At 37.5% G+C, this 26,453-nt stretch overlaps 1 protein-coding gene across 5 annotated transcripts in view; it reads left to right on the top strand.

Annotated features, from left to right (window-relative positions):
- The window catches only part of LOC123875174 (homeobox protein prospero), a 147,834-nt gene that overhangs the window by 103,119 nt on the left and 18,262 nt on the right, over nt 1-26,453 (top strand). For 3 of the 5 annotated variants that reach the window (XM_045920858.1, XM_045920859.1, XM_045920857.1), the window contains 2 exons: nt 5,026-7,567; nt 9,510-9,664. In XM_045920858.1, coding sequence (XP_045776814.1) covers nt 5,102-7,567; nt 9,510-9,664 — 2,621 coding nt within the window. In that variant the 5' untranslated portion in view covers nt 5,026-5,101. Of the gene's footprint in view, nt 1-5,025; nt 7,592-9,509; nt 9,665-26,453 lie in introns of those variants that run through there. The other 2 variants (XM_045920860.1, XM_045920862.1) reach the window with 2 other exon arrangements.

Here is a 26,453-nt window from a genome sequence, read left to right as displayed (position 1 = left end):
ATCAAGGGTGTAGAGTACACCCCTGACGGTGCAATATGGAAAATCAACAGGTCGTGTCGGGAGCACATGCCTGCACAGTTCATGTAGGGACTTTTATATATTACGACATAAAAGTAGGTACCTACTAATGTGTGACAATTGCACCTAAATTATACCTATTGTTTATATTAATAAAGCACAATTTGCGATACAAAAGGCTAACAGAAATCATGTCTTCGCAAAAAATAAAATTTAATCCTATTGAATTTAAATAAGATCCTAAATATCTTTACCAAAAAAATATGCAAAGTATAAATATATAATTGTCATCTTAGCGCATATCTAGTAGTAGATCTTACTCAAATAGCTAGTAGGTATAAAGACATGACTAAGAGTTCTCAATAGTGTTCCTAACGATGTGTGGAATATGCCAATCTGCGCTTGGTCAGCATGGTAGACTATGGCCTAACCCACTCTCATTCTAAAAGACCCTAGTACAGGGTTGGCGATGCGTTGAGATAATGATGAAGGTATGTAATCACGGATTCTAAAAGACCAACCCAATCATGATCATTATGACTGCTATGGGTATATAACGCTATTTTAGAGGGATTCTACGACGAAACCATGAGTTATTATGTCGTAAGGTCTAAAAGACCAACCCAATCATGATCATTATGACTGCTATGGGTATATAACGCTATTTTAGAGGGATTCTACGACGAAACCATGAGTTATTATGTCGTAAGGTCTAAAAGACCAACCCAATCATGATCATTATGACTGCTATGGGTATATAACGCTATTTTAGAGGGATTCTACGACGAAACCATGAGTTATTATGTCGTAAGGTCTAAAAGACCCGCTCAAAGTCTCTGGCTATCCTGGTCACAGTTTGACAGTACATTGCTTATTCATGTCGGTAATTATCGAAATTGTTCCGTGTGCTCGATGGCATTACGATACACAAGTTTTTTTAATATTCAACGAGGGGTGGGGACCTTGACTGTAATACTATTGTTCGGTTTTCGTTATTATCTGTAACGAATTTCGAAACACTCGTACAAATACTATATTAACAGGTGAAGCCTTTTATTCAATAAATAATTTATAACTATCATTTACATACATACACATCCCTGTCACAAGATTATCTAGCGGGTTTTAAATATCTTTATCACTGGCCTATCACTCACTCTATCGACAGGTTACGGCCGGTTCACACATGTCTCCGTTTTACTGTTCCGTTTTATCGTGTACGTTTTTTTTTCGTTGATGGCGTATGTAGTTGTATGAGCGACTTCACACATGGCACAGTATTCTGTATACAGTAAAAAATATCGTTCCGTAAAAAAATTACATTCCGTTTTGTCATCGAATACTGGACGAACGGAAGGGAAATATACGGATACGTAGAATTTTAACGGATAGATCCATCCTTGTAGAATAGCGTCGGTATACTGCGAGTTTTCTGTTCACACATCGCATCCAGTAATGACGGATCCGTTGAACGTTATACGGTGCCTATGTGTGAACACAGCATAAATTTATGACGCATCCGTTAAAAACGTACCAGTAAAACGGACTCCCATGTGTGAACGGGCCTTTAGTCGCTTTTTTTCCAGCAGCTACTTACGAGTACTACGTGGATGTTACGAAGTCCTTTCTCCAAAGGTTGTCTGTGAAAGATTGATTTAGCAATAAGACCGCCTTTGTACCCTTCTGTACTGCACAGTCTCTTTATCTCTTGTAGGTTCTCTAAGTGTGTGCATTATAAAGTCTATCTGTTTATTTACCAGTTTCTGATAGCTTAGGCTTCCAAATTCGGATTTCAATCGGAATTGCAATTTCGGATTTTTCCCCTTGTGTTAAGACCTATCTGTACCTTCCAAATTTCATGATTCTAGGTCTACTACCTGTAGGTTTCTTGACAGACAGACAGACAACGAAGTGATCCTATAAGGATTCCTATTTTCTACTAGGGTTCCGTACTTCAAAACTTCGTTTCAGTGTTTTTTAGGAAAAACACTAAAACAAAGTTCTGGTGAAAGCTAGTTCTTAGTAAACAAAATAGCGTATTGGCATACCTAAAGTTCAGAGGTGTTCAATTGTCGCTAAACGCGGGCCGCAGCCACCGTGACGGTCGCAAGCCGGTCACCATCGGAAGTCATCCGCTATTGATAGCATCTCATTGTTCGCAAATCGCCGGATGTTGCTAGAGACGCGGCCGAGACTCGGCTCCAATGTACGTTCAGTGCCGAAATTAAATTATAAAACCGGACAAACCTTTCCTCATTAATAGATTAGTAATTACCTAAAACTAAACACTTCTAATATTCACCCTTATCTAATCGTAAAGCTTGTGTTAAAGCTAAGTAGTGCGTACAAGAATAGTCCTTTGGGATCTCGCAACGTACCATACCTAACTCTAATAAAAATACTGTAGGTATAGCTAAATATATCATGTAGATATGATAGATATACCTATGTATAAGTATAACCTAATGTTTATATACCGTTTTCTTTAGCTAAGCGCAAAAAAATGTGTTATGTCCACTGCTTAGGTAATTCTCATGCTGTTTGAGTCAGATTTTATATTTTAGGTCCTGAAAGTCATTAGTCATCATTTTCAGCTTTTCCTTATGAACAAGGATTGGTTTCATTACATTTTCCGTCTAACTTCTTTCCTGGAATGACCATCATTATTATAGTCGTACCTGTTATTTTATCATAAGGATACTTTCAATTACATAATTCAAATTCCCTTGAGACCTTGATATTTTTTACCATAAACTGTCATATTCACATTTACAAAGAACGGCTTACTCTCCATTTTTACTTGACTCTTAGTTTTAGACTTGCCCAGTAGGTATTTCTCAATAAAGTACTTAATACCGTAGCCATACTTAATTATTATCTTGTAACCTACTTTTGCTTTTTATTCAGTGAATTGAATTAGCTTATAATATTACCTTAGGGAATATAAGCGCAGGCAGAGCGAACGTTTATAATTAGCATAAAAATAAAATCATTACGTTAGAAGTCTTAAGAGTCAATTCGTGTTTGTATGTAGGAGTAGGTACGAGCTGGCATATAAACCACTTACCTTAAAATTCTGCACGAAAAAATGCACAGCTTTCATTAAATAAGCAGCAGAAAAGTCAACAAAATAGACAGGCATTTTTTGGAGGCAAAGAAATAATAGGATGGTTATGAATTAACTCAAAAAATTCTTATGGGATTTTATGAATTTAAAACGAATATGAATAATAAATTAGGTTTTAAAGCCTAGAATAACGGAAACCAGAATTAGTATTTTTTTAAACAGCACTGATAAATGCGTGAGTAGATATTTACCTACCTAATACCCAATATTTTCCAAAAGTGTCTTTCTTTGTTACTTCTTTTGTCTCAATTAGGTATCTATCGATTTCACCGAAACACAATTTTGATCTACTTAGGTACCTTAAAAATTAATTAAGTAGGCACCTACTTATAACAGAAAATTAAATACTTAGCCTAAATTGGATCGGATGAAGTCGTGGGCAAAAACTATGAAAAATATAAGGATAAAAATATTTACTTAGTTAAGAGGAAAGTGAGATTCATACGGTACGTACTTAAGTAGGTTGTAAGCTACCCTTATTACGACATAAGTAAATCTAGAAAATTAAAATCCAGGTATTAATCTTATTAGAAATCCAGTGTTCTAGCTTAGGTAAGTTTCTCATGTAGAGCGAACAAATTTTTTCTATCATTTCAGGCTTATGTTATGGTTTATTAACGATTAATACTTATAATGATTTTAATTTTTTTTTCTATTCAATGGCAACGATGAAAAGAAAACAATATCCCTTTGCCTTAATTTTTACTACGATGTCATCTACCTACTTAGTTATCAGTTTCGTAGAAACTGACTGACTCGTAGCTTACCGGAGCGCTCAATCGTGTAGACGTTGGCGTAGACTTACAACAGAGAAAATACTAATTAAGGATATCCAAAGTTCAACGCGAGCGAAGCGAGGTCAAATAATAATAGTAAATTAATAAGACAAATTAATGTCGAGCTTTTGAAAAAAAGCTACGTTTCGTTTTTACACCTGAAAGTGGGAATATAATAAACTGAACGATGTCGTGCCGTGTTTTAATGGAGTCGTGTGTTAACTCCGCATGTCTCACAGAATTATTTCTGACATTTTTAGATTCATTGTCCTCCATGAATACGGAGTCACGCTCCAAAAGAAATTAATGCGGTTGATACATACGCTGGGCCTTTTGTTGTGTTCGCAGCACATATTTTCACATGCTGTTGCCGTAACTGCCTTTCAAATACCTATTCTGTTCTGACATACTTACGCTTACATTACATATTTAATATTGTTTATGTTCATTGTTTACATACAGGCTATGTTAGACACCTGCAGAATCAGGACGAGAGCTTGTGCCTACCTGATCATTGCAGTTTGAATTCAATTTTAGTTTTTTATAAGTACTTAACTGAAAACTGAACCTTTATGAAAACTGATAGCAGTTTTAGGGGATCACTTTTAAGTACAATATATCCTATCAAACTATTAACAAATCAAACATTCTTAGGTGTTCAGTGTTACCTATTTTGTACCTTGCACGTATTCGTATCTTTTGACTAAGTCAGGTAACAATTTTGCCATCTATTTCTTCATACCCATCTTAAGCTAAGGAAACAAGAAAATGCTTCGAAGTTAAAGCACGTCAAAGTCAAGAACTTTCATATACTAAGCTACAACTTTTTTGTATATTCTTATACTAACTTACCTACTATTACTTAAAATAATAACAAAAAACTTAACCGAGTTTTGAAAATAATGTTGTAGATATGTAGACGTTTTGGAAAGTTGCTGTCGCAATAATTGAATTAGTTTTTCCCATGTAGTCTTAAGTGCATGCCATATGTAAGTAAGTAAGCGCTTGGCCGGCGTGCAGCGTGCAGCGTGCAAGGCGCTGGCGCTAGACGCGCGCCGCACGTCGCACGAGCAGGTGCGCTGAGCGCTCCCCTCTCTGTTCCAGAACGGGCGATGCGCCTCGAGTAGCGCGGTGGGGCCCAGCCCGCCGCCCGTCCGGCCAATTGGGGCCCGCCTAGCCTATGATGTCATCGGAGGAGGAGGCCGACTCACACGCGCCCTACTCGGATAAACTACTGAAGAAACAGAAACGCGTCAGACAGCGCGTGGACGCCGGTGAGCCGCGCAATTCTTATTCGACTCTCGCGACGAACGGACTCGCGCCCGCGCGCGCCGCACACATGAGTGGCGGACTTTACGGCGCCATCTTCGAGGGCCGCCAACACTTCGGACTCTTCGGTCCTTGCTACGCACCGGCTGAGATGCTGAATGAATTACTCGGCCGCGCGCCCCGGCAGGAAGATGCCAGCGACGACGCCAGCGGCGGCGACATGCTGCGCGACCGCGTGCTGCGCGACATCCTCCAGAGCCAGAAGAAGGGGCTGATGAGACTGTCTCCGGACAACAACAACGTGCTTGCTAATAATAATAATGATGAACCAAAAGAAGAAAAGAGGTCACCCGAGCGGCCAGTTTCGCGTGATTCTCGGGCCGACCTCGACGAGGCTCTGTTGAACCTCGACAGTACCGGTGATTCCCGAACCTCGCCGCCACCGGCGCCTCCACCCAGTGAACCGCTTCTGGCTCCCAAGTCGGAGCCTGAGGATCGCGACAGTGACGCTCAACGCTCTTCGCCGCGACCTCTGGACGTTAAACGTGCTCGTGTAGAAAATATAGTGTCAACAATGCGTGCTAGTCCTGCTCCCCAACAACCACAAGTGAACGGCTGTAAGAAACGGAAACTGTATCACCCGCAGCAACACGACGGTGCCGCGGAGCGCTATGGCACCAGCCATGCCAGCAGTGGACAAACGGTTTCGGACGATTCGGAGGATGATGGTGAGCGACCACCCATTCAACAAAAGTTAGTAGAGAAAAATGCTTTAAAATCACAATTAAGAACTATGCAAGAACAGCTTGCGGAAATGCAAGAAAAATACTTGCAATTGTGCAATAGAATGGGCCAGGAGTCGGAGACGGTGGACAATGATGGTGCTTCTAGTGATGTAGAACAAATCGAAGATCCTGTGCCCAAATTGGAGCCGTCTTCACCCGCCAAAGAAGCACCACCGTCGATACCTAATAGTGTAGCTCCAAATTTACTATCACAAGTTATGAGCAAGATGATGACTGCAAAAATACAACAAGCTCACTCTGCAGCTCACGGTCACCTTCCGCCTGGTTTCAATGGGAGTTTGCCGCTAATGCCTCATCTGCCGACAGGTGATCACATGCATCCACCACATACTCATCAACACCTCAATAACGCTGCCGCCATGTACCTTAATGTAAGTCAAAAGCTTTTTTTAGAACAAGAAGCTAGAATGAAAGAAGCTAATGAACAACAACAAAACAATCAACAACAAAGGCCACAATCAAACCAGCATTCACCACAACATAGACAATTAGGTCCAACTCCTAAGCCTCCGCTATCCTCAGAACTAGCAGAACGCTTGGATGCAATACGGAGCAATTCCGGTTCAGTGGGTCCTGTATCAGGAGCCGATCTAGAAGGACTAGCCGAAGTTCTAAAAAGTGAGATCACAGCTTCGCTGGCGAGTCTAATCGACTCGATTGTCACCCGATTTGTACACCAGCGTCGTATATTGGGAAAGCAATCCGAAGCGGCAGCGGCGGCGGCGGAACAATTCAACAAGGATCTGATGAGAGCAACTCGACTACTGGACCAGCCGACGACGCCGAAAGTGCCCGATCGGCCTTCCGGGCAAATGTCAGGTAACCCACCCGTCCATCACCCGGGTGCGCCGAACGGCGTCCCGTTTATGACAAATAACCCGATGTTTATGAACCACATGAACGGCCCCCGTGCGCCGGGTGGTGCGGCGTTCCCGCTGCACCACGAGGCGGGCGGAGCCGGCCACGGCGCTCACATGCGGCCTCCCGCAGGCATGTTCCAGGCGCCGCCGAAACCGATGCAGCCGCACTTCGGCCCGATGAACGGTCACTACGACCGAGAACAGAACCCCGACCCGAGCGAACCCTTGAGCCTGGTCGTGACGCCTAAGAAGAAGCGGCACAAGGTGACCGACACGCGCATCACCCCGCGGACCGTGAGCAGGATCCTGGGCGAGGGAGTGGGACACTCGCCGGAGAGCAAGTTCCCGGAGTCGCCGTCGCCGCGCTCGTTTCCCAGCGGCCTGAACCTGCCCACGAGCGTGGCGATAGCCAACCCCTCGCTGCACGAGAGCCAAGTGTTCTCGCCGTACTCGCCATTTTTCGGAGCCGGTGGAGGCTTGGCGCGGTCTCCACCAGCGCCCGAGCGGGACTCGCCGCCGCTACCGAACGCGCCCGCGATGCTGCACCCCGTGCTGCTGGCGCACCACGGCTCGCCGGACTACCTGCGGCCGCACCACCCGCACGTGCCGCACCACGCCGCCGGCCCGCACCACCCGCACCACATGGACGTGCAGGACCCGCACTCCGACTGCAACTCCACTGACCTGCCTTACGACGGAATTCAGCCTACTATATCCTTTTTAAATAGAACATAATTTAGGCAAATATCACTACTCGATACACAGTAGGTAAACGTTGAAGTTACAAATTGAATCTGCGCTAAGTTATTACCAACATGCAGAAATGTTAACCTCAAGGGAGTTCATTCCCTTTAGTTCGACACCAACTTTGTACAGAGTAGCTAACATCGACTCAAAAGTACTTTTGAAAACACTAATTAGATGCATGTGTACTTAAGTAAAACCTACGTAATATCATATAGGTAAGTACTTAGTTCTCAACGCTCAAGCCGTACACGCAATCACCCACAGATATCTTATTTCTGTAATGTTTAACCTTACGACTGCCCCACCTACTTCCTACCCAGTGCTAGATATTATACGACTCTTGAAACCCCACAAGTGTTGCGGTTTCTACGCTTTACTATACTTGTCTGTCGATCTATAGATACATGAAGGAAATAACCGTAAACTTAATTAAACGCTACCTTATAACTCTTTATCGTACCTATATGTACAGAATATCTTTAGGTTAGTTTGAATCTTATAGCTATAACAAAAGAACGCATTTTATAAACAAGTAAAAAAAGGGTTTACTTTTCTATAAAATTAATTGTCACATTTGCTCCATATATCAAATTTTTAAGTATCCAAAAAAAAAATCTGCATAGTCAGAATTCGTTAACTTAACGCGTCTATATTCAGCATAAAAAATAAGCACATCGTTAACATGGCGTTTCGTTATTCGTAGCATAGCATACCTAAGTAGGTATACCTATATGCCTACCTAGTGTGTCCACACCTTTATTCTTATTTTAAAAACAAAACAAGCTTTAATACCACTCATAAATTAAAGTAAAAAAAATATCTGATTGCACATATAAAACAATAAATTTTCCTGTATTCGCCCTTAAATTTTGTAATCTACTAAATTAAACACAGAATCTGTATACAAACAAACACACAACCCTTCCTTTCGGTTTTGCCGTAGTCGGGTAAAAAGTAGTGGTGTATTTTCTGATCTGCATTAGAATATAACCAACGACGCCACTATAGATATCTGCTAAGGTGCTTTATAAGATTAGATGCAAATGGATTAAGAACTTGTGGTGCTTCAATCAGTCTACGTAACACCGGGATATAATCAGATTTACGCAACTTTTTTTCTCAATCCCGATTCCTTGGATTAGTGACAAGCAAGAGTATTACTTTGTGCACTAAAGACTAATAAATTTTTAAAATGATATCATGCCCAATAAACCCTCTCCCTTCCAAATCGTAAGGCCGCGCTCACTTTGCATTCGTTTTCATACGAAATTCCGTCGTGCCAACATGAAAAGGCACGAACGATTCCGAACCTTCCAGTAGGTACTAGGGGAGCGCTCACGTATGTGAAGACTCTACTAACGGTTTGGAAAGCAGATTCTACTGAAAAGAGCCGGCAACTCAGCAGTTGCACTTTTGCTATTTTGTTGTATCTACTCAATCTCTAAATTCTAAACTAAACTAAATGACAGGTTTAAATATACCTACCTACTGCTACCATAATGCTCCATGTGAACTAAGATAGAAGATTTGAACCTGTCAATTTAGTTAAAGAGAATGTCTACAGGAGAATTAGCCACAATGTACATACCTACTTTACATGGAAAATGCAAGTAATACTTAGGTACACTATTTTTTGGGCTGCTCAGTGAAATTTCATTTATTTTTAACCCCCGACCCAAAAAGAGGGGTGTTATAAGTTTGACATGTGTATCTCTCTGTGGCACTGTAGCGCCTAAACTAATTAACCGATTTTAATTAATTTATTTTTCGATCGAGAGTGTTCTTAGCTATAATCCAACAAAATCGGTTCAGACGTTTGAAAATTATCAGCTCTTTTCTAGTTACTGTATCCTTCACTTGTGTTACTATTTATGTTACGCCAATATGATCCTTAACTCCCGTGCACTCTTCAACATTAACGCCGATGCATCTCCGCAAAGCCAAGCTGATGTTCTTCTGGGTGCGGTACCCGAGCTCCGCAGTCCTCAAGATGTACTTCCCTGACATCAAGTTCAACAAGAACAACACAGCACAGCTCGTCAAATGGTTCTCAAACTTCAGGTAAGACATCCTATCTATTTCTATTAATATAAAAATTATTTTGTCTCACAAAGTCTGATCAACCAATGGATAGATATTTCAGTCAGTTTAACTTTTAACTGATAAGTAACAACCTTGATAATATTATAGTAGTACCACTGGATGGACCATTCTAAACAAAAATGTTTACGGACTGCAACTCTTTAAATTACAACTTTTTAAATTACAACTTGATTTTCAGTGTCATACTAATTTAAACAGCTTCATATTAGTCCTGTAGTTTTAGATGGAAAGTTTTCCAGGAGTATTGAAAATTGGTGGTTTTATAGATTTCGACATGCTCTTTCCAAATTTTTATTTTGCCACCTCGTATCTTTGCCGCTCGTGCCGCCATCTTGGAAAAATGGCGTCCAAAAACAAGCAAAGATACGAGGTGGCAAAATGAAAATTTGGAAAGAGCACATCGAAATCTATAAAACCACCAATTTTCAAAACTCCCGAAAAACTTTCTTGGTAAGCCACTTTTTGAGCACCAAATGACTGGACTACTTGTATACTTAACACGATTTTTGTTTGAAATAGTACTTCTATAGGTAGTTACTAAATTAGTTCAATGACTTATAAATAAGTGTACTCGTATAATTTGTAGAACCGTAATTAATTTAAGCTATTTTTGAAAATTGCTAAAATTTATGAGAAGAAAAAAGATCGGCAAGATATAAACTTACGATAAATACTTGTTCAGCTTCTTAAAACTGTAAGCTCAAATAGCTATGACCCATCTATTGTGAAAAGAAGAATCTATTTAGGTCGTTGTAAGAACTGACTTCGTGATTTAACAACTAGGTATATATAATTTTGCCGGTTACCACTCGAATAAAAAGATATTCTACTTATTCGTCAATCCAATTAACACATTAAAGATTTTATTAGGGACAATCGTATAAATAAACTACTTCTTAAGCTCCTTAAGTTATCTAGTTAGTGTAATCTTATTTCGGCTTTTTAATCTAGTTTTCTGCGTCTTAAGAGATTAGTCATTGATTTTACCTTTTTTTAACCCCCGACCCAAAAAGAGGGGTGTTATAAGTTTGACGTGTGTATCTGTGTATCTGTCTGTTGCATCGTAGCGCCTAAACGAATTAACCGATTTCAATTTTATTTAGTTTTTATTGTTTGAAAGGTGGCTTGATCGCGAGTGTTCTTAGATAATAATCCAAGAAAATCGGTTCAGCCATTTGAAAGTTATCAGTTCTTTTCTAGTTACTGTAATCTTCACTTGTTGGGGGTGTTATAAATTTTTAATTTACACTTGTTAATCTAGTTTTCTGCGTCTTACGAGATTAGTTTTATGAGATTTTACCTTTTTTTACTGTATTGAACTTAACAAATCTACACATTTTCTTACAGAGTCAAACATATGTTATGCCTATTTATTACCTTACATATTTTACAAACGAAATCTTATATACAAACATTAAATGTGAATAGAAACTTATTAGTCAAACTATCCTAACCCGTTGTTATTAGATTATCCCACGCAATGCGATAGAAGGGATGTTAAATTCACTATTTCCTCATTAATAATATTTGATAGGGTTCCGCCCCGTTTAATTGATGACATGAAACATCCAAAATAATGAAGATGAACAGAGAAAGACGCTGATTTTTTATGTGACAAAAAAATGTCTTTATATCAAAAGAGACTGACTGACTGACATATCAACGCATAACTCAAGCTGGGTCTATGAACTTGAAAATTAGAAAAAACCTACATTTTTTTCAATAACGTAGACGACCAACTAAAATAAAAAATTCAAAAATTTCAGGATGCGAAGCTATAGTGGGTTAGTTCCTAAAATATAATACAATATATAAATACTTATATTTTATTGATTTTCCGGGATAAAAGTCGTCTCTGGGATGTAAGCTATCTATGGAATAAATTTTGTCAAAATCGATTAAACGGATGGGCCGTGAAAAAGTAACAGACAGATAAAGACACTTTTGCTTTTATAATATTATGTAACAATTTTAATATTAGTATCATTTTAATTACTATCACAGGTAAATCAGATACTTGTTGTACTTACAGATGGTTCTATAAGTCCATACTCCAATCGTAAATAGATATGATTTCTTACCTTAGTAGTTTAATGGAGTGGAGACTGAGTACCTACTACCTATCAATATCACAACTACATACTATTAAAAATAAAACCCACACTAAGCATTATTTCCAACGCCTAACAGAATATTCGATGAAGAAATAACTAGGAATTACAGTAACTACCAAGCATTCTTGTAAGGTTTTGTTTCCTTTAATTTGTCACATATTAGGCAATAAACACAAAAAGGATAAAATAACAAGTAAATTCTGGGTTTATTCCTGATTCTTAGTGCAGCATTTTGCGTTCAAGAAAATAAAAAATCGTTTTATTTTTATTACGTAGCGCATTGGCGTAGCGCTTCTACGAACCGTAGAGCACTCTACTCAGTTATTTCTAATTAATTTACTATGGGCGATTTTTCAATTGCCGACTAATATTCAACAGAGAATTTTGAGGTTTCGACAGGTTTTGTATTGGAAATCTGTCAACATGTATTTATTCGTCAGTTAAAGTTTTTGTTACTTATAGTACCTAATTTATTTGGCGATTGAAAAACCTAAATCCATACTAATATTATAAATGCGAAAGTGTGTCTGTCTGTCTGTCTGCTACCTTTTCACGGCCCAACAATTTGACCAATTCTGACGAAATTTGGTACCTCTTGTAAACAGACTTTTTTTTTATGTGTCTATCTTGAAATTTATGAGCCTACGGGTTAGGTAACTATATTATTTATTTCAATAATTTTACCGCTTTTACAATTTTGTTTTTCGCAATAAAAAAGAGATAGTGATGATTTAAATCAGAAACATGGTAATATAGTTAGACATGAATACCAACATCGCAAGTAAGGGAAAAGTATTGATTTGCACTCGGCTAATTTTCACCTTATCAATCCAATGATAAGAGGCACTGGTATAGCCCGTGCTTATATGATAACATACACTTCCCCTTGTAGCATATCTCCCTATTCTGCGATATAACCTGTGCTATCACTTAAGTGGGATAGAAACATTTGCCGTTTGATAACGTTACAAATATTCGCTGTTCGATAACATAGACACTAACATCAAAGAATACTACGAGTAACTATACAGAAGCGATACTCACTCCTTCCCGCCAATTCACCGTCGCCCGCAACGTATCTTATGGCACGGCTACCAGCACTACCTACTGTGCTGAGATCACATTGTCCATGTCCCATTGATTGGCGTCGCAGCCATGCTCAGCCCTACCGTACACACAAATCGTTGACCGTCAACCGGTGTGCCGGTAGTAGTATTGGGTAATTAATTCAGTTCGCTTGTATAGAGTGTCGGGACTGTGCTAATATTTTAGTATATAATCTACACAAACTTTCTCCTTTTTTTAGGAAGTATATTCGCGCTCCGCGATTATTCGCGTTCCACATCTCACGTAATATTCGCCTGAGATTTAACTTTTACCGGAGCTTTATTTCATACAAATATCTATTTATTATAGTAAATATTTGTTCATAGACAAATGCAGTCACGTTCCAAATTTCATACCTAGATAATAAAAAACATCCACGTGTCTCTGTGTGTCGAGCACTTGAATATACTCGTATTATACATTTCCCATATTAGAGCTTTCGTATCTCAAGCCAGTCTTATCTGCCGATATGAGAACTTGGTAAAAGCTTTGATAAGATTAGTTCACACTTACCTATGTGGTGTACTTTGTATTTCATAGAATAATAATTTGATTGTTCTGAACAATATTTTCCTGGTAGAGTTAGATAAATATACCAAGCTGACCGCAACTGGGATATAGGTAATTAATTTTATCTCAAAAATTGCGTCTTAAGTATATAATAGTGGTTTAGGTAGCTACCAAATATCCTGGTGCTGTTTTTATTAGTATTTCCTTACTTATAGGAACATGACGTTAATATTTTAAACTCGTATTTTTAATAAGTAGTGCAACACAAACGATTTTAACTGACGAATCGCTTAATATACACTATCTGAATGTATTAGGTACTTTTATCGTCAAAATCGCCAAAAGAATCTACTATGGTTAATCATATTAAACAAAATACAAAGTTTGTTTCATCAGTAACTTTTTTAAATATTGTGATAGGTACTATATCGACCGATTATAAAAATATAAAGTTAAAGCCAAAATGAAGATATTTTCGAAACTACCACAAAAAAGTTAAAACATTCTTCGGAACAGAACTAGCCCCATTTGTATTGTCCCTTAATGGGTGCTTTGTGGACGGAAAACGGCCATTTCCTCGCGATAACCATCTGAAAGGAAAACTGAAAGGGTGAGGGGTCAGTGGGCAATTACAAACTAAGGTGTCCGCAAGACGAATGGATGGTTTGCGTTTTAAAATAGGAAATGGTTACGATTCGTCATTTGGCAATTACGTACCATTTTTTACCGTCCTAGACTATATCTATGTCTACAAGGATTCTTGGAAAGGAAAATTACTTCATCATCATCATCATCATCATCCTGTGGATGTCCACTGTTGGATATAGGCCTTGCCTAAAGAGCGCCACCACACCCGGTCCTCAGCCTTCCTCATCCAGCCACTTCAATCTGAAAGAAAAAAAAATTAAGACTGAAGGATCAGTGGGCAATTATAGACTAAGGTTGTTCGCACGATGATTGTATGGTTCGTGTTTTAAAACAGGAAATTGTTGGGATTCATCATGTGGCTATTAATTATTATCATTTTTATCTATCTATTTTACTTATTTTTTACTTCTTCTTACTTATTTACTTTGTGCTTCAGGGATAAAGATAGTACCTTCATGATAAGTTTAAGTTGGATCTTTGTAAAAAAATAGTATAATGTGCCTGTGTAGGTCTATAACAAATTGAACAGTGCTTCTAGACGACGATGGATGCATGTCAGAGCATGCATAAGATAGGTAGTAAAAATCTTCTTATCGCGAATTAAATATATTAGAATTATATACGAAACTGGCTTATAAGTACATATAGAATAGAATAGATTTTTATTCAAATAAACTTTTACAAGTGCTTTTGAATCGTCAAATAATTTACCACTGGTTCGGAATGCCGTTCCTACCGAAAAGAACCAGCAAGAAACTCGGCGGTTGCGCTTTTCAATTGTTATATAATATGCCCACAACTTCGTCCGCGTAGACTATACAAACATAAAACCCCTATGTTATCCCCTTATGTAGCTTAGACCCATGCTTAGACGCACAGTCTACTAGCTTCTATACTTAATTGTATTAAATTTTACAGGTCTATTTATTACTTTTTTAAATGGCTGTGATACACAGACTGAACGAAACTACAAGTTCATTGTTTTACTAAGGAACCTTAAAAATCAGCACACTATTGTATATGAATCAGAACTCTATTGTTTTAATTAAGGAAATTATGTTCATATGGCGTACTTATGTGTTCAAAGTAAAAAGTTAATTGTGGACATTTTATACCGCTTATCGGTTATTTTAATTACTACTTTTAAGATTAGCTTAATGAACGATTGGAGCTTTTTATCGAAGTAGGTAACACATAAATTACATTATTAAAATTATTATTATTAGCATCAGCATAGGATCATTACTTATTTCTAATTTTAAATATTTAAAAAACAAGGAATATGACAGGTACCTAACATATTTTTTTAATGAATCAACTAAGTATATCGCCCTACTGTCATAAAAATTAAGACGTACCTAAAGAAGGACAACGGGCCAATTATTATTGATTTACCTACTTAATGACGTTTGAGGTACGTGTGAGTGGCTCTGCAATCGAGAGCTCCTTGTCTTTCAGTCGCTTAGCCGACAGACAGACAGACATACAGATATACCTACTTTCCCATTTATTATAATATTAGTATAGATATTATGAAGGTTATATTTAATACTTAAGCTAGAGTACTTGAAGATAAAAACTTAATCTAATTAAAATTACATACTGAAAAAAAGTTTAATGTACGAAAATCCTGAAAAAATATTACGCCTCAAAAAATGTTGGAAGTGTTGAAGGCACACATTGATATTGAAGGCGCAAAGAAGGCACAACTGGCCACTTGTTGACGTACGTATGAGGGCTCTACCGTTGAGAGCTCCTTGTCTTTCAGCCGCTTAGCCGTTTTGTCGTATGCACCTTAAGCCGATTTCTCCAGCCTGTTGAGTGGCAAACAAGTCGACAGAACAACAGCAGTGCAGGCTTATATTTTGCATGGCATTTTTTTCATGTGTACCAACATGACAGAAGATTTTTTGTTGACTCTTTTTTGTTTGCAGTGTGAAACTTATTATTATTTAACTATATATAAAATTCAGTTAATAAGTAAACAAAACTTAAAATAGTGCTTACGCCTTGCAGGCAATCTTCCAAGTTTTGAAATTTAATTCAAAATTGTTTATTTAGAAATTATTACTACCTTAAAAATGTGCAGCATAAATCGTAGCATAAACAAGTAGGTGCTTGTACAAAACTGAATTCGATTGTCCTCAATAAACAAGTGCTACAAAATATCCAGTTGTTAAAACCGTAGAAGTTTTCGAAATTAGCCCTAGAATCTTTAGACTCGGCAAAACAAACAAGCCTCACAAAGTCGATGCAAAGACAAATTCTTTTGGCGCGCTACTCAAAGAAACCCAGAGGCAAACAAAGAGTCACTCGTAGAATTAGCCGACGACGATAGCACTAATTAGCAACGGTGACTCGTTTAAGTTATTTCGCTTAATTAAGTTGCGCAGAAGTGGTCTGCGGCCGGCCCGTCAGGGAAGGCGTAAATTGTTAGAATAGGCAACACTCCAATTAATCTTTACACACATCCAACTAGTCGCATGAGGGGCTGCACTTAGACCGAGCTCATACCTTTTAACACGTCATACACCGGCGACCTGGCGACTGAGCGCGGCGAGGGATCCACCTTTCACACTTGTCCTAAAGCGTCACTCTCTAAAGCGAAGCCGTCATACAGTTTAATTACATTTTTCAGACCCCGGCCTGCCATTGAACCCACAATGTACCAGCATAAACCATAACTTATTTAACCATACGATAAATAGCACGAAGTAATAAGTCCGCCACTAATTAGAATAACTTGTATCAAAAGTAAATATTTTAATTAATTCAACTGAGAATAAAATCTCTCGTATGCAAGGACTCTCACGGTCGGAAACGGAAATGTTCAAACCTTACGTCGCAATTTTGATATGCCTTTTTAACTTACCGCGCTAACTCGCTTCGTTCGTATTTAGTTCAATATTTAATTTTTTTGTAATTAAAATTTTAAGTGCGCAATTTAATATTGAAACGCTCGAAATGTTATCCAAGTGTAAAGGTAATATTGCGGATCTAAGCACGGGGCACACGACTTTAGATGCCGTTAGTTACGGTGGCGGGTTGCAAAGCTGCGACGTGTGAAGTCTTGCATTGTATGCGCTGCTTCTAAAATTTAATTGGTTGGCTAATACAGTGCAACCGTGGAGTCTAATTTACGTGTTAACATTTTTAATAAGGCCTGGCGAGGCTAGGGCGCCAAGTGGCCGGCCATTTATATCGCACCACGCTCACACGAGCAGCTCCAGTAATTAATACGACCCTTTCGAGGAAGCTTATGAGTAGTTTTCCTTCTCAAAAGCTGCTAATTACTCGTCACTTGAGCTCTCGCGTCTTATGAAAGAGAAGTCGCCTGAAGAGTATATAAATGCATGAAACATGGCCTCAAAACAAAGTTATTTTTTGAAACGTTGCGCAACTCGAAAACTCGTTGCTTTCATATGAGGAAAATATTGGAGTGTTTCTAATATCTACTGAAAATAGTTTCTGTGATGATTGAAGATTTCAACGAGTCGAATTTTTCAATTATTTAAAAATTAAAAAGTTATTTGCTAAGTCTCTAAGATTACAAAATAGAACATTAATTGGTTTTATTTTACAAACAATAATATGATATATAAGTAGATACTAATGACTATAATTAATCTAAGAATAAACAATCATTTTTCTCGTTTTTGGGACCGGCTACAAAATGTCACGCGTCAGTCCTAAATTCGTACCATGTCTTTACTTGTGAACGTTAAGGCGTACACGCACGCGATGAAGCTCCTAATAGGTAAGGGGCGAGGCAGAATATTTACATATCATTGCGATACGCTGACCATCATAAAATATTAGCCTTTCGCCGGCCACGTCGTTAATAATATAATTAAAACACGCAAGGCGGGGTACTTATCGTAGTAATCAAGAAATGCGCGATGTGAGGGACTCGATGCGCCGGTTATCTAGTGGCCTACTTTATTTTTTATACTAAAATATGAAAATGCACGACTATTTTGAGCAACAAAAAATGTTCTCACTTATCTCATACGCTACGGAATGCTTGGGGGTTCATTGCTTGCTGCTTGCTTTGGCATAGATGTACACGCGTCGATGACATAACCGACGAAAGCATGAGTAAGGCATCCATCAACTAATGAAAGCGTAATTAGAAAAGTGGAGGTTTCTTCCGACCGCCTGCCTTATCTTGTCTTCGATGGGGCATTAGGTTTTTAATTACCCCACCCTGCACCCTATACGCTTATTACACTGAATTAACTCGGCCCTATGTCTATTACTCATCAAAAAAATACTTCGTGGTATAAAAAATGAAGAATTTCAATTTAGAACGTAATATAATATTAGGTTTGTATATATTATTATTGTCGTCAGTTTGAAACTTTTGGATATTTAACTAAATAGACTTCAATTTTAAAATCCTTTGCCTTTTTAGGCCTAATAAATAATCTATGAAACCTACCAAATAACTTTGGAGTGCTAGGCTCTAATGGCTAAGATTTGTCCCTATTTTTTTTTAATGTATTGTGTGATCTCTGTCAAATTAATAACATTATAGGGTAACATAACCTTACCTACACCTTCTTACCTAACCTAAATGGCATCATTGCTTTTTATTAATCATGAGGTTGTAGTCAAGTCAACTTATGTAAAAAAAGTAAAGTAACTATTCCATAGTCCATACTCCATACTATTATTACGAATCCGTCAGGCGGACGTCTGTCTGACTTCTAACTTTTACAAACCAACTGTTCAACCGATTTTGACGAAAAGTAGAGACATCTTGTATCCTAGGGAAGAACGTAACGTTTTGGTCCCGGAAAATCAAAGAGTTCCCACGGGATTTAAAAAAAAAACAAAATTCATATGGTTGAAGTTTGAGCATCGTCCACTTGGTACAAAAATAGCTTGCACAACGAAACGATCATAGACTACTTTTCATCCCAGAGCAAAGAATTACGACAGGATTTCAAAAACCTAAATCCGTCCTTAGCACGCACAACAGACGGAAACGTTCAAGTGCGGAAACCAGCCCAAAGAGATCCGTCCTTAGCCTAAATCGACGAAGTCATCTAGTAATTAGTTAGTGTTTATGATACGTTTACAAACAAAACATGCGAGGTCGCGGCACGCCTTGGGGTCTCGAAGGAGCGGGCGCGGCGTTCTTTCATTAGTCTCTACCTTAAAAAACTTAATACGCTTCTAATGACACGACACACGACTTTTGGGCGGGAACTTGGATGTCACGCGATTTTTATTTTCTTTTTTACGGAGATAGCTGGCCAGTGATAAAGCTATAACGAACCTCTTTTGTCGGCAATGAAAATGTGACATGTATTCTGTACTATAAGCTTTTTTTAAATGAAAATACTTATTAGGTGGGTACTATGAGAGCGGTGATATCCAAGTGGTGACGACCTAGTGCTTAAGATGTTCTATTCCAGGGGTCGGGGCTTCAATCCCGCGCACCGGCACGCACCTCTAACTTTTCCGAATTTTTATGTGCATTTTAAGCAATTAAATATATTTTAATGGTGCAGAAAACATAGTTTTGTGAGAGAAACTGTATGCCTGAGAGTTTTTAAAATGTTCTCAAAGGTGTGTAAAGTCTGCCAGTCCGCATTTGACCAGCGTGGTGAATTATGGCCAACCCCTTCTCCTTCTGAGAGACGACATGAGCTCAGTAGTGACCCGGCGATAAATGTATGACAATGGCTTATTTCGACAATAAACCTCAACCAATTAGTAAATTACTGTACAAGTCCCACGTGGAATGTTGTTTAGAATACTGGCTGAAATTCAGCATCGAACAGCTCGGCTGATTCTGAAATTGATTTTACTTCTATTGCTTTTAGGGTTTCGTACTTGAAGAGTGCCAACGGGGCCCTATCCCTAAGCCTCTGCCGTTCGTCCATCTGCCTATGATTGACATTTTATAACCTATCGAATATAAGGTTGTAATTTTAGTAGTTAAGTATATGTCTAGTTCATCTATTTTCTAGATGGTCCCAACTAACTGTACTTGATTAGAGGTAAGTACTTAATGGTGTGAAATAAAATCTTATTGTAGTATACATTTGAAGGTATTATAATATAATTATTCATAATATACCTAATATAGGTTAAGATTTTGAATTTCGAATGGATTGTTTTTTTACTGTAAGCATCTATTTGTTATTAACGATTACTTATAGATTAGTATACCTATGTTGTTATTAATTAATTACGTCTTAGGGCGTGGTCAGAGAATGGTTTGGTCGTGGCACTTGGATAATTTCCCATGTGAATAGAGCCTATGCCGCGCCTTTTTACTTACATAAACACTCAGACTGATTTCTTACGAGTTACGACTTTTATACTGAAACGTACTAGTCCTTTTATCATCATCATCATCATCATCTCAACCCATCGCCAACCAACTGCTGAGCACGGGTCTCCTGTCAGAACAAAGTGATCCTAAAAGGTGTTTTTCCTTTTAAGGTACGGAACCCTAATAAAAAGGGTATAAGACCACAGTCCACCACGTTGGCAACGTATGGATTGGCAGTCTTCATCCACCTTCATATCAACCTCCAAATATTTAACTATATCCGTGCAAAAATTTACGTCGATTCATTGCTCTGTTGTGGCGTAATGTACCTATGTAGGTAGGTATATTATGTAAGGGCAACCCAAGAAACCAGCAAAAGCGTCGATCTTTCGCATTCAAACATTAAAAAAACATATAAAACAGTCGCGGTTATTTACTTGTAATAAATGTATATTTTATCTACCTATTAATGAGAATAAAGGGTAAATTCCACAAGAATACCTATAACAACAAGCCACAATGAATGTAGGTATCCTTACTTTATCCAATTAACACAAAGACGCAGAACTGTTGCAATTAAAATAATAAAATTAATATTAACTTCACATAAATAAAGTCGTCTTGCTGCCGTCCAGTTAAGTTTGACCCGCTGATACTTGCCAGAACAAATGAAGGGTATAAGATTGATGAAGTGTTAGAGATCTAGCACGATTGGTCGCGTCGTTTCCATTCCCAAGGGAGATAAGCCTGCGCCCGCGCTGCTTCCGCTGTTGTCGATAGTGGTCAGCAAGACAGAAGGATACGACAAGGACAAAACATGATAACAGCGTAAAAAATACCGTTGTTTCGAAACAAGAAAATAATACGATTATATTATTAACTGCGTCTAATTTTTTAAATTGTAGCGGGTTGTTTTTTAACTAAGACTTTTAACTAAGTAATAATATTATTCTCAAAAGTTTGTGAAGCCTGCCAGTCCACTCTTGGTTAGCGTAGTAGACTATGGTCACACTTTTCTCGTTCTACATAGGAATTCCTTGCTCAGAACACTCGTTCCAGCTAGTTCAACTGATTAGTTCAACCGTTGAACTAGTGAGTCTTTTTTTTCTCACTAGTTCAACTCTTAAAAGGATTTAGATGTAGTTGAACTACTGGGACTGGCGATGGGTGAATTAGTTGGATGAATTAGTGTTTAATTCATCCAAGGTATAGGTAAGTTATTTTAAAATATTAAGCCAAGACAAAATTATAATACCAAAAACTTAGTTATTAGTGAGGGACGTACTTTATCTAATCTCATTTACTAATTAATCGATTACACTGGTCAAACACTTTAACCCAGATCGGTAACTGAATGGTTGGAGGTCCAAATTTGATATCTTTGTTCCTCCGTATCTCAAAAAGCAGACTAAAGGATTGCCTATAACAGAAAATGGTCTTATACAGATCGTCTTACAAAGCTGCACTTTCCTGTGCTAGTCACGGCATACCAGCATCTTGACACCCCAATGTCTATCGGCTCATTGAACTATGAGGCGCCCATCGCCACTTCAGCTATCAAAAGCGTACAGGCTTCAAAATTTGAAACTTGTGTTAAATACTTCCCTATTGTATAAAATCATAGGTTAGAGGTATTATATTATTATGGTTAATAGACAATAAGTAACAGACATACTTAACAAAAACCTTACGTGGGAATACTATAACCGATGTGGATGTGTGTGTGTTGCAATAGACTAACTTCACAAAACCCTGCAAATGCCTGATTGATTTTATTACGTGAGAGTAGTATTATGTGTAGAAAAAAAAGGATCTCCATTGTACTTATACTCATTACAAGTTCAAGTGAAAACTCGAGCCGTGGAAATCTTAGTAATAAATAGCAATGACACAACCCCCGGGGAAATAACTTGAGTAAAACTGAAAATGCGATGGCAAGTCGGTTTGACGTAATGACGCCTGCCAACACTAAAGTAATTATTGTTAGACACGTGATCAACACCCTTCATATTAAAACATCTCGCATTACTATTTGTCACGATAAAACAAATAGATCGAGAGGCGGTGCCTTGATTAACACATCTACAGGTAAAGCGGTTCAAACCCAACCGTTGCACTCCTAGCACAAGCTTTACGCTTAGTTGGAGGGGAAAGGGGAGTTTCAGCCATGATTAGCATATCTAATATTCTTATTTTTTTTTAAAGAAAAAAGTAGGTAGGTACAGTCAAAGCCAAAATCAAATTATTTATACAAAGTAGGCGCCATTGTATACTTTTTGATTATCAGTTGTTGGATTTGTAAGATAAAGATGCAATGGTGTTAAATGATGATTAATTACGTAAACTTAAAACTAAAGCTACGAGGGTCCAAACTAGAGGTGTCAAATATGGTTAGATTCCTATATCATAATATTAATGTTTGTTACAGAAAAATATTGAATATTTTTTACGTTAAAATATATTAACTATCAAAAAAAAAAGCCGCAAGCAGAAACTTGCATGCAAACGATTTTCAACCTTATTGACATATTTCAGAAAACCACATATTAGCAATCTATGAATGATACTGAGCAAGAATATGACAAAATAACAACTTTCTCGTTACCGTCAATAAGGTCGAGAATCGCTTGCACCTGTTTTTCTGTTGCTTTCACCCCTAGCGAACCATTATACAGGTATACAGGTAACCACCTTAAAAGCGACGTCTGGGAGGTGTCGGAGGAGGTTCTGTAGAAATATATTATATCACTTTAAAAAAAACAAATAATTTTTATTTTGTATTTTTATACTTAAATTATTTCTTTTCATTATTTTTTTTTATAAGAATCATCAAAAAGAAGTGAGAACTTATCGCCGGCGCACTACTGAGCACGGGTCTCCATTTCAATAACACTCAAGTAATAAAAATAGTACCTAACACGATATACTAGTACCAACAAATTTCAAAGGCACTTGTAAACCTTTACTTCAATAAGTACCTACAAGCTTCACAAAAATAAATAATAGATTCTGTATTCCTTGTTAGCACCCTTCAGGTTCAGATACGGAACCCTAAAAAGCATGACAATAAAGAAATCCCGAAAGACGTATAGTATATGGTAATAATTTTACTCTAAATACCTAGGTACCTATACCTACCTACGTATTTATGCAAAATTAAAAACAATTGGAATGATAAAGAAATGTCAGGAAGGTACAAAAAGTAGATAAGTTTACCCAGTTACCTATTTAAAAATCGTTTTAATAACGAGTTTTTATTTTAGCCTTCATCACGGCTAAAACTAATACAAAAATCGAACAACCCAAGCTCCAAGCACGCCGGAGCTATAACAGACACTCGGTTCCTATGGCTACCTCCCAGTTCCATCATGAGACCCTGGATATAATCCACTATTCCCACCCGGTTCCATCATGAGACCACACAAACACACACATTTCCAAAAAGACCAATACAATTTACGTACCTAACCTATAATAACAAATATGCGCGTCACAAATCTACAAAATCAAGTAACTAACCTAATCTGTGATAATATCAACTCCGAATATCGAAATAGGATATTATTTACATTCAGTATTCACCCACAACCAAGTTCACAAATAAATAAAACTACTGTCCTGATTGAATAGCAAAATCGAAAGAATCTATTTGATAAATGAAACTACCGAGGGGCGATATTCCAAACGAATTAAAAACCAACGCGTAGCGATAGAATATAATATTTTATCGCGTATGATATTCGCTACTGATATCGTGTGACGTAGATCGTAGGTCTATCTTTGGCAAACGCCTCGTCAAATTTAAAAGCAATTACTAATAGAAAATGTATTGCTTTAAAAAATTTATATTAAATATGGGGTTTAAGGAATATCTAATATCCTGAATATTTTTTTATATTGAATATGTATTATAGATAAATTATTTTTTGACACCACTAGTCCAAACGCGCCCAGGTCCGAGTAAAGCCTACAGCAAACTCAACCGGTTATTCTTTTTACTATCACCACTTTACAAAATCACTTAACCTTATTAAAAACTATCAAAACTGTTAAGAAACACATTCATAATCTTTCTTCTCATTTAAATAATCCTTTACAACTCTACAGTTTTGGTACATTCATCTACTGAATTCTCCAATAAACTTCCAGGTTAGCCCGCTTCCATCTTCCACTTCCCACCAGGTGAGATTGCAGTCAAGGGCTAACTTGTATCTTGATAAAAAAAAAATCTATAGATGTCCGAACTTATACGACTGTCTCTTATACTAGGTATATAAAAACTCTCGTATTACTTTTTGTCCCGATAAAACAAATCTACATGACGATGCATCTGGTTCGCATTTGTATCGTAATTTTTTCTCTGCTAAATATTTATCAGCGGCCATTTTTAGACTACGCCTCTTCAATAACGCTTTACAATTATTATTAGTTTGTTTATTTTATTTTAGTACACATATGTATTTACTGAAACGTGTTTGTTTTTAATAAAATATAATATCTCATATGCAATATTATTTCAATTTGCTAGAATTACGTTTGCACTTTGCTATTGGGATATCAATTATGATATCCCAATTTATATATTACTAGCTGACGCTCGTGACTTCGTCCGCGTAGATTTAGGTTTTTAAAAATCCCGGGGGAACTCTTCGGTTTTCGGGGATAAATAGTAGGCTATGTGCTAATCCAGGATATTATCTATCTCCATTCCGAATTTCAGCCAAATCCGTCCAGTGGTTTTTGCGTGAAGGAGTAACAAACACACACACACACACACATACACACAAACTTTCGCCTTTATAATATTAGTAATGTAGTATCCACTATCCACATATATTTAGGTACCTACCTACTATATACATATTATGTTTTATAATAATAAAATCAAACTCAAAATTTATTTATTTCATGTAGGTAATAATTAATCTCTTTTGCTATGTATGTGACTCTACCACCGGTTTGGAATGCAGCTTCTACTAAGAAGAGAAGGCAAGAAACTCAGCAGTTGCTCTTTACAAATCATAAAAAGTTACAATAGTAGGTACCTACTTATTCTGTTTGCAACTAAATTTAAGAGTATTCGAATTCTCTTCTTACTAATGCAATATGCGAAGGACAGACACAGTTTGACAGTTTTAAATTTAAATTAGGAGCTGTAAAATCTCGTGATTTTAGCTGCCAATCGCAAGCCTATTGTTTAAATTTTTAGTGTGCTCTAAAATTTAGTCTTTAAACTTAAAATTCATGTTCCGTCCTTTTTTAGCAATATTAAAATGAGGAGGATGCAGATACTATGATAAAACAGATGCAGGTGTAATTTGTTTGATACAATTACATCATCTTGTGGGCAACTTAATAGTCAATCGTTTGCTTCCACGCAACTTTGTCAGTAAGGATAACACCAATTGTATAGCCTCAACTCAAGTGCGTTTAAATTAATGGTAAATCTAAAAATTCTTTTGATACCATATTATAAAAGTAAATGATGATACAAGTTCTTACTTTAATTTCGTACAAAAGTCCGACATAGGTACGTGTTATTATTGCTACTTAACTTATTATTATTACTTGTTAACCATATTTCTTACCCATATTACTTATAGTTATTCAAATCCTCGCCGGACGACCCTGTTGCAAGTAGTTCTATATGTAATTGAAATAAAACACAGTATTTCACATCTCGTATAACATTAATTACTCGTCTAGTAGGCACGGAGTCGTACACTCAAAGCAGTCCGACTAAAAATAAAGAAGAGGCTCGCTTTTTGAAACTGTCTCAAAACAGTAATTAGCGAACTAATCCTGAAATCAAGTAACCGCGAACGGTCAGCTTTATGCGGCCCTTAAACGGCTCGCGTCTGCTCAACCCTTTTTTTTCGAAATTTTAATACCGAGTATAGTTGGGGTAATAAAATCTCCGCAAGCACTCAAATGAGCTGAACTTTTGAAGCGTGGGGTACAAGACAGAGGCAGGTCAGCGAGGGAGTCATTAGCCAGGTCCGCATTCGGCGTTCACTCGCCGATGACGAACTAATTTGTTCTTTATATATTACTAGATGATGCCTGCGACTTCGTCCGG

The sequence above is a fragment of the Maniola jurtina genome, chromosome 19 (genome assembly GCF_905333055.1).
Source record: "Maniola jurtina chromosome 19, ilManJurt1.1, whole genome shotgun sequence".
NCBI lineage: Eukaryota > Metazoa > Arthropoda > Insecta > Lepidoptera > Nymphalidae > Maniola > Maniola jurtina.
The sequence above is the reverse complement of the archived record's forward strand: the minus strand, read 5'-3'. Positions and strand labels throughout refer to the sequence as shown.